The sequence below is a fragment of the Scatophagus argus genome, chromosome 13 (assembly GCF_020382885.2).
Source record: "Scatophagus argus isolate fScaArg1 chromosome 13, fScaArg1.pri, whole genome shotgun sequence".
Classification (NCBI taxonomy): Eukaryota; Metazoa; Chordata; class Actinopteri; family Scatophagidae; genus Scatophagus; species Scatophagus argus.
This window is the reverse complement of record NC_058505.1, coordinates 2,356,655-2,365,000: the sequence shown is the minus strand read 5'-3', so window position 1 is coordinate 2,365,000 and position 8,346 is coordinate 2,356,655. Positions and strand designations below refer to the sequence as shown.

The 8,346-nt window shown below is 44.2% G+C and overlaps 1 protein-coding gene across 3 annotated transcripts in view; it reads right to left on the bottom strand.

Annotated features, from left to right (window-relative positions):
• LOC124069180 (receptor-type tyrosine-protein phosphatase N2-like) overlaps window positions 1-8,346 on the bottom strand; it is a 165,516-nt gene that overhangs the window by 24,416 nt on the left and 132,754 nt on the right. For all 3 annotated transcript variants that reach the window (XM_046408034.1, XM_046408033.1, XM_046408035.1), the window contains exons 15-16: window positions 4,965-5,112; window positions 3,215-3,288 (exon numbers count right to left, since the gene is read on the bottom strand). In XM_046408034.1, the coding sequence (XP_046263990.1) occupies window positions 3,215-3,288; window positions 4,965-5,112 (222 nt within the window). The remainder of the gene's footprint in view (window positions 1-3,214; window positions 3,289-4,964; window positions 5,113-8,346) is intronic.

Sequence of the window (8,346 nt, the reverse complement as noted above, 5' to 3'; positions counted from 1 at the left end):
TTACTCCACTACATTTCAGAGGGAAACTTTGAGCCCAAAGCCCCACAACATCAATCTGATAAATTCAAAGTTAGTTACTTCACAGACTGACATCATTATGGCCCCTGCTTTACTGCTGATCTAAACACGTTTAAAGAGAAGACCAACAGCCTTTCTCCAGGTGTGTTAAAAAGTGGAATCCATTGTGTTCTGGACTTCTTCATGCCTGAACTCATCTGCACCTGAGAAACTTGATGTAAATTAGCGACATTATCTACAAAAGAAGCCCCATTAAGACACCATAATAAGCATTTTTATTTTTCAGCATTGTGGTGCTATTCAGTTGAACAGAGTGTACAAAAAATGATCTGCAGTCTTCTCCTGTTTCTTTGGTGTGACTCTTTTAAATCCTTAATCAAAAAAAGTCAATTTTGCTGTCAATGAAAGCTGTGAGGCTGATTTAAACTCGTGTGTGTGTGTGTGTGTGTGTGTGAGATCGAGTTGTACCTGTGTGATTGATTATGTCTCAGGAAGTGTGTGTGTGATTGACCGAGTGTGTGAGGGAACTACTGAGTCGGTGTTGGACTGACTGCGTGTGCTAAGGAACAAAGTGAGCGACCGATGATTATGTGTGTGTGTGTGTTTTTATAGTAAGTGGGAAATGTGTTTTTCTGAGTGGACAGGAAGTGTGTCTCACTTTAATTCTGTCTTTTATTACAGAATAAAATAACAAGAAGGTGGTCTGCCAGGAAACATTTTCTGCTTCTGTTGAGTCGTCATCTGAAATCTTTTTTGGTGGTGCTTAGTTAAGGGACAGTCCACCCCAAAATCGAAAAAATACTGTATTTAGGTGTGAGTTGCTTAAGTTTTGAAACTACACACATCAAGGTCTGAGGATTTCTGGAAAGAGAAGATGCTGCTAAGTTTTTCAAACGTATTATTTTGGCTTCAGCAGCAGCACACTCACGTAAAACATCCTCTGCAGGTTTCTGGTTGGTTCAGCCTCCAGCTGCTGGTGTCGATTAAATCTTAGTGGGTGCTTTTCATCCAAATATTTAATGAGAAACTGAGCATGTAGCGTTTAGCTTTGCGAGGCCTTAATTATGTCATTTAGTGAGTTAATGTCACCCTTACTAACATCTGCTTCATTAAAACTGTTCATCCACCGACTTTGTCTTTACGTGAAGAGGTCCTTGCTTTGTTCAACCTTTCAAACGGTGTTACTTGTTGGAATTTTCTTTTTTTTAATATATATAAGAGCATAATTCATGTCAGCAGAAGACTACCAGTGACACTGAGTGAATCATGCACAGCCTACGGGGACATGAGGTCTCACAGGGGACTGCAACCTGCTGTGTGGGTGTGAGGTCCTGCTAAAAGGAGAGGCCACTGTGATGCAGGAAAAAACAATTCTATGTATCCAAAGTAACCAGAGCCAATCATGACGGTCAGAATCATGAGCTTAGACTATTCAGCAACATTAAGTTTCAAAGAATCCTTGTGCAAAACTCTGCATTCAGTGTCCTTATTATGGCACAGGATTCCAGTCCGGCGTGAGGAGCTTCAATGACTGACATTTTATCGTTTTAAAACAACAACAACAACAACAAAAGCCTTTTCATTATGGACCAAAAAATCCAAGCTCCACCTGAAATGCCACGCTAACATTCAGCATGCTTTTACACCGGACTAAGTCAGCATAAATATCCCACAATGCAATGCAGCAGTGACGACACAGCAGACACTTTCCTTGGTGTAATGTATTTTTGAACTTAGCTCATCGTTGGCATCGGTTACCACGGCGACACGTCTCCAACCAGCGGGGAGGCTCTCAGGACGTGACGTGATACGAATGTGGGTGTGTAGCGTATACGGTGTGCTGCACTAATCAGGAAGACGGTGTTTAGTGATGCGCTGAAATCAAAGGAAACAGTCCAGCTAACCTCGAGCAACAGAATAAGAAAATGTTTTTGGACATGCAACCAAAACGTTTGTTAAGGTGTTTTATAGTTACTGACTGTCTGCAGGAGCAACATCCCAAACATCTGGTTTTCACACATCTTTTCCTCAAAGCGTGGGAGTCGGGTTGGGGTGGATGGGAGAAATCAACGTGTCAGCAGAGGAGGCTCCTTAAATAACCTCACTGTGTGACATACATTCATATACATTCATTCTTTAATACGTGTGTGTGTGTGTGTGTGCGTGTGTGTGGGAGGAGACGCAGTGATGGATGTGTGACACAGTCTACGAAATGTGTGTTCATGTTGTGTGTGCGTTTGCACGTCTGTGTGGGTGCCTGCACTGTGCGTTCTGTGTCATCTGTGTGTGTATTTATATTACGAGTGTGGGTGAGCATGCATGCTTCTGTGTGTGTGTGTGTGTGTGTGTGTGTGTGTGTGCAGAACTGAGTGTGTATGTTTCATCGCTGTCATCCAAGTGTGTGTTTCCCAGTGTGTTTGTGTGCATGCGTGGGTACACGTATTGCAACTGTTTTTGTGTGTTTTTGGCATTTGACAAGGTTGCTTCTTTGTTCCTGTATAGTTCTGATTCCTTCTCGCTCTCTCTGTCTGATTCTCTCTCTCTCTCTCACACACACACTCACACACACACACACACTCACACACACACAGCCACTTCTTGGTGTGGAGCCCAGATTTGAAATGCATAGCGTTTCTGTTGCTTTTAATGGAATACCACTGTATCTGCCTCGAGGGAAACGTAAACCTACCATTCCAACACTGGTTTCCAAATTGATACACTCACTTACTGAATGCACAAGGTTCTTTCTTCCCCCCTTCTGCTTCCTACAGGCTCTTTTGCCGCTTTAATCCGTACCGCGCTGAGTAAAGGCCTCGGCAAGTCGAGCGTTACCGTAACAGTAAACACAAACTGGTGTCAAATTAGCATAACCCAAGGTCATAAACAGTCATTTCCCAAGACCCCACCGATCAATTTTGTTTTCACAAACGAGAAGCGAACCGAGAGCCGCGCGCATGTCCTTTCCCACGCTTCCCCCGAGCCCATGCTGGCCCGGGGTGTTTGCTGTAAAACAATCATTAATATTCATGGTGCAGAACATACACACAAGCGCGGGGCTGCCGCTGAAGCTAAGCAAGCGTTGCATCAAAATTTATGTTGTACGACGGTAGGCTGCTTTTGTTCCTGTGAGGGACTGTGGGAGCCTGGCACGGCGGCGGCGTGAAGCACAGAGTTAGAATGCAGAGGAGGTACTTACGATCGGGCTGGCATTGATGTAATCAGAGTTGCCTTGGCTGTTCTCCACCTTCAAGGTGATTCGGGAGTGATCATCTGGAACCAAATGGAGGAATTCAGCAAATTTTGTCTTAGGAATGAAAGTGCTCAGAGGCTGTGGAACATGCACTGCAATTGGGTTTTGATTTTCTTTTGCTTATCTGTCAAGTAGACTCTCAGACTCTAAGAGTTTATTACTTTCTGGTATGTCAAGATCGTTTTCAGCTCAGAATAGTATCACTGCAGGGATTGAAAACCAAGTGACTTGTTTGAGAAATTCACTCATGTTCTTTGATTTTCCTCAGAAAGAGGCCATTACAGGAATTCACTAGAAAACTCAGATTTCACGAAGTCATCCAGGATCACCAAAGGACGAGATGATTCGAGCGGGCTCGGGTTAAGTTCTGAAACAGGATTCAATTTGTGAAATTCGCAGATTCATGCATGAATGTGAGGATGTCAGAAAACGGGAGAAAACTATTTTACAAGGAGTAAAGAAACTGAAAATTTGGGCGGAAAGTTGAGCTTACTGTTGTTGTTGGATTCAGTATCCATCCAGTGTATTTTGGTACTGGATTAAAAAACTGAATGTTAAGGTGGACAAGAGGATCTGCCCTCCATCCTCCACCAAAATCTTTGGCAGGCACAGATCTTCCCAGATTTGTGCGTTTCACTCCTGGGAGCACAACAGTCTGCAGCGATAGTCACAAACCAGTTCTGAAATTCGCTCTGAGAAGCCAGTGGTGCTTCAAATAGGAAGCACAATTTATTCCTGACAAACTGCTTTCCCTGCTGACAACCTGGATTTCATTAAGCCCGGGCCCGGTGGAGAGAAAGGGACAGCACTTTTTTAGATGGGCTATTTCCACAGAAGCTTAGGAATTTTAATCATTGATGAGGTCGGTGCAGAAGAGCTTTAATAGAAAACTAATTTACAACCCTTCTGCTCGCTGCATCTGCTCCTGGTTTGCGATAACAGAGGCCGGGCTCAGAATGTACTGAGAGTGTTGTCGAGAGGTGGTGAGCGTAACACAAGGGGTGTAACAGCACAGTTTTTGGTTCCATGTCTTTAACTGTCGTCCCTCTCAATGTGGTCCTCTTTAGTTCTGATGGAAATAACAGCGAATACTTGTGGTACAATAACTGAGAAACGGATTACAGGTTGGCGGTTAAATAAAGGAGAATCTCATGTACATTATGTATTGACATTTACAGCTAAAGTCTCACCAACGAGAACACTGGTTTGGTACTAGGAGCCTCATTAAAGGCACATTACGCACTTGACTTCCATTTATTGAAGACCGCATGGTCCAATTTTCCATAGTCCATGTAGTTAAGCCTAACAACTTGGACTGAGCATTTTATCTTTCAATCCAATGATAACTTGATGATGGTTTCGTTAACAAAAACCTCTAAGGGCTGGTACTGATGTTTTGTTGCTGATGCTGTTGATGCTAATGTCTTGTGCGGATGTCTGTGGACATTTTCATGAAGACAAATGCCCCAAAAGCACATGTCTTCAGGTCTGAAACAGCAGTCAGTGGATGTGAAAATGACCCCATCCTCCACCAATCTAAACCCTTGAGCGAGCAGCAGATATTAAAGTTTACTTAGCTGATCACTTGTTACTACCATCTAAATGCCCTCCAATCATAATTAAGGCTGAATCAAAAGATAAAAACAAGGAAATGGAGAAAGCTCAGGGAAGAAACACAACAGAGTTCACTGCTTACATGCCACAACAGCAGTGGAGCGGTTCTTCTTGGCGTTGCCATCCTTCATGCCGACGGTGCAGGCGTTGGGTTCAGCCTGATAGGCACACAGCGCCTCCCACTCCTTCTCCAGCCGGTCCTTGTTCTTCAGGTGATCCTCCATGTAGGACTGGAGGGGAAAAGAGAGACGAGAGGAGGTGAGAAATGAGAGCTGGAGGTACAAGTCGTACATGTTTTAGTGTTGAGGTTGGCTTTCTGTGTGCGAAATCTCCTGCTTCATCACCAACTTGAACTGTTCTGTGTTCATCTTTGGCTGAGCCTGCCTGAAGCACCAGGTGGGCAGGTGTTACACCTTGAAGAGGAGGGTCTCACGTACAGTCTGCGATGCTAATCTCTAACATAACGAGCTTTCCTGTGTCGTCCTATCCGGTGTGTGTTCAATTCCTCAAAGCAGTGGATGAGTGGAGTTTATTTCCACTACGAGCTTCTGCTTCATTTTCTGTCCAAACTTTATCACACTCTATCATCCCTCCTCCTGCTTCTACATGAAGAATCGTTTGGAAATGCCATCAAACCGTTCCCGTATGAAAGTGTTTCCACATGTTTTTTGTTATAGGTTAGGTCTCTTATAGGAATATTCACTCTTTTCAACATGTGATTTTCATAACTAAGGTCGACATACAAACTGGGCAAGCAAGACCACAGCACACCGAGGCTAACATGTCAGGCCATGTAGGCCAGTGTAGCTTTGTTTTTCAGCGGCCTTGAAAATCAGCAGCCCGCACACACAAAATATGGAAGGCATGGTCGTCTGTAATGGATGAGGGAAAGAAATGAGCTGGGGTGGTTCTTTAATTGGCTCCGGCCATGATTTATGGTGGCAGTTACAAATGGGGCTGATCTTAATCAGAATTAGCTTCCGAAAAAAAAGGCCTAATGGCTTTCGGCTAAAATGAGAGGAGTTTGTTAAAAATGGAAGGCAGACGCCCTGCTGGTGCAAGATGATGGAAAAGGGCCCTGATCAATGCAGAACTGGGTTCTTATCATACATGTGCGCATACACTCAACAAAGTCTACAAACAGGCAGCTGGTCAGGTCTACAGGCTCAGCTTCGACTGGACCTCTTCTCAGCTGCGTTGTGTATGACTGACAACACACACACACACACACACACACAGTGTAACACAAGCCTTTCCTAGCTGTAGTATTAGCTCTCTTTTATATCTTTACATAGTGACGTAACAGGACGCTGTGAGCTGAGACCCTCCACCTGCACACAGCCACTTATCAACAACAGGGGGTCTGAATCCATCAAAAGGAACACACAGCATCTTGTTTCCATCACTTCTGGGGACACTACATAGACTTCCATTCACTGGAGACTTAACCACCACCACCAGCCAGGACAATAAATATTACTTTCCTAATCCTCGCCTTACCTTAACCCAGTGCTTCTCAATTATTTTCTGTTGCGCCCCCCCCCCCCGCTACACCATAGAGCTAATACTCCCTGCGCACACTCTGACAATGAGAGCGCCACTGCCAACTACTGTAGTGGATGTGCAATTACACTTTATTCTAGTACGGCAAAAAAAGCATGTTCCCCAGGGTCACACGCGCCCCTCCTGGCATCGCACCGCGCCCCCCCAGGGGGGAGCGCCCCACTATTTGAGAAGCACTGCCTTAACCCAACCCTAACCTCAGCCTGGTTGGGCTGGTCTCCATGTGACTGTGTAAACAGATTTTTGTCCCCACAACTACAGGACTACGTGTCCACACACACACACACACACACATTTGTACTTCCAACTTTGAGAGGAGCCCACAGTGACATAATGCACTCCTTAGCCCCTCATCCTAACCTCAATTTAAACCTACTTTTAGAACTACTTTTAGAACTGGCCACAGTGTCCCCACTTGTCCCCCACTGCTAAAATGTCCTCACTGTCAGTTGAAAACCTTCAGTCCTCACTATGTAGCAACAACATGAGGACACACACAAGAAAGGAACATAAACAAAATGCACACACACTTCTGAAGCACCATTCACACAACAAGGTTTCCAAAGGCCACAAAACGCAGTCCACCCACACACACTCACACACAAACATACACACACACTGTAAAGACACACACAAAAGCAAACAAGTGATTGTACACACTCGCTCACACAGTTTCATATAAGTATAAAGTCTGTATAGAAAATACACACAGAGAAACACAACAAGCAAACATGCAAAGACACACATAAAGCCACAGAAAGGAGGCGCATGCACAAAATCTACTGAGACACACATGAACGTGTGTACAACCACTCAAAACACACGACCTGCAAATAGATTAGATTCAGAAATGCATACAGAAATTTAAGATCCCACAGAAAACACACACACACACACACACACAGTCCTACATCAGATACCCCACCCCCCACCTCCACCCCCACCCTCTCTCTCCCTCTCTAATGCCAGAGTAATAGGGTTTTGTGGCTGTGTAAAGGGATTACTGCAATCCAATCAGGAGGTGCTGAGATCACCATGTGTCGGCCAAACACTGAATAATCCCCTTACCGCGGGGGGGCTTACAGCTGCCAAAGGTGCTCAATAAAAACCACTACGCAATAAGACTCTGCCTGAGCCGCCATTGTGGCTCTGACGCACCATCTGAGCACCTGTAGGAAACGGCGGCATGAAAGCCGGCTGCATGGGAGGTGATGTAATGCGGCAGCCATTTTGGATCGGCAGCAGCTAAAGTGGAAGGGGAAGTGCAAGGAGGGGCGTCCAGTTATGAATAGGGACCAAGTATATTTAACAGATAGAGCTTTAAGGATGGAGTATGGATTAATGTTCATTCTTAAAATGAAAATAATTCCCCACATTCAGTATCAAACATGCAAAATGAATTTGAAAATCTGTGGTTTCACAGCTCCTGGTCACTGTGATGATCCTGCACGACATTCCCCAGACGTCACAGCATGTTTAGTTGGGTATAAAGATTGTGCTTGTTTCTTGTTGCTGCTCCTGATGTTTTTATTCATTACAAGCAAGTCAATAAGTGCAACACATTTTTTATGAAGAGCTGAGCAGAAATTGTATCATCAATTGCAAATTAATTTAAATGAAAATGTCATGGATTCTTCAGCTGTCGTACTATTTACATTTTCTGAGGGAGGGGAACTTTGGCGGGTTGAAATCCACAGTGTATGCATGACGTTTAGTCCCGAGGTCTGCAATAACAATAAAATTGGATTTAAGCTTCTGATTGCCAATATTGCATAATGATATTAATAAGTATAAACATGTGATGCAAGCCAAACATCCCTTAGAGTATCAAATTTCATTCTTGCAATAAAATATTTGTGCAATTCTTGTCCGATCAGATTATTGCATCAGCATCCCTTCAG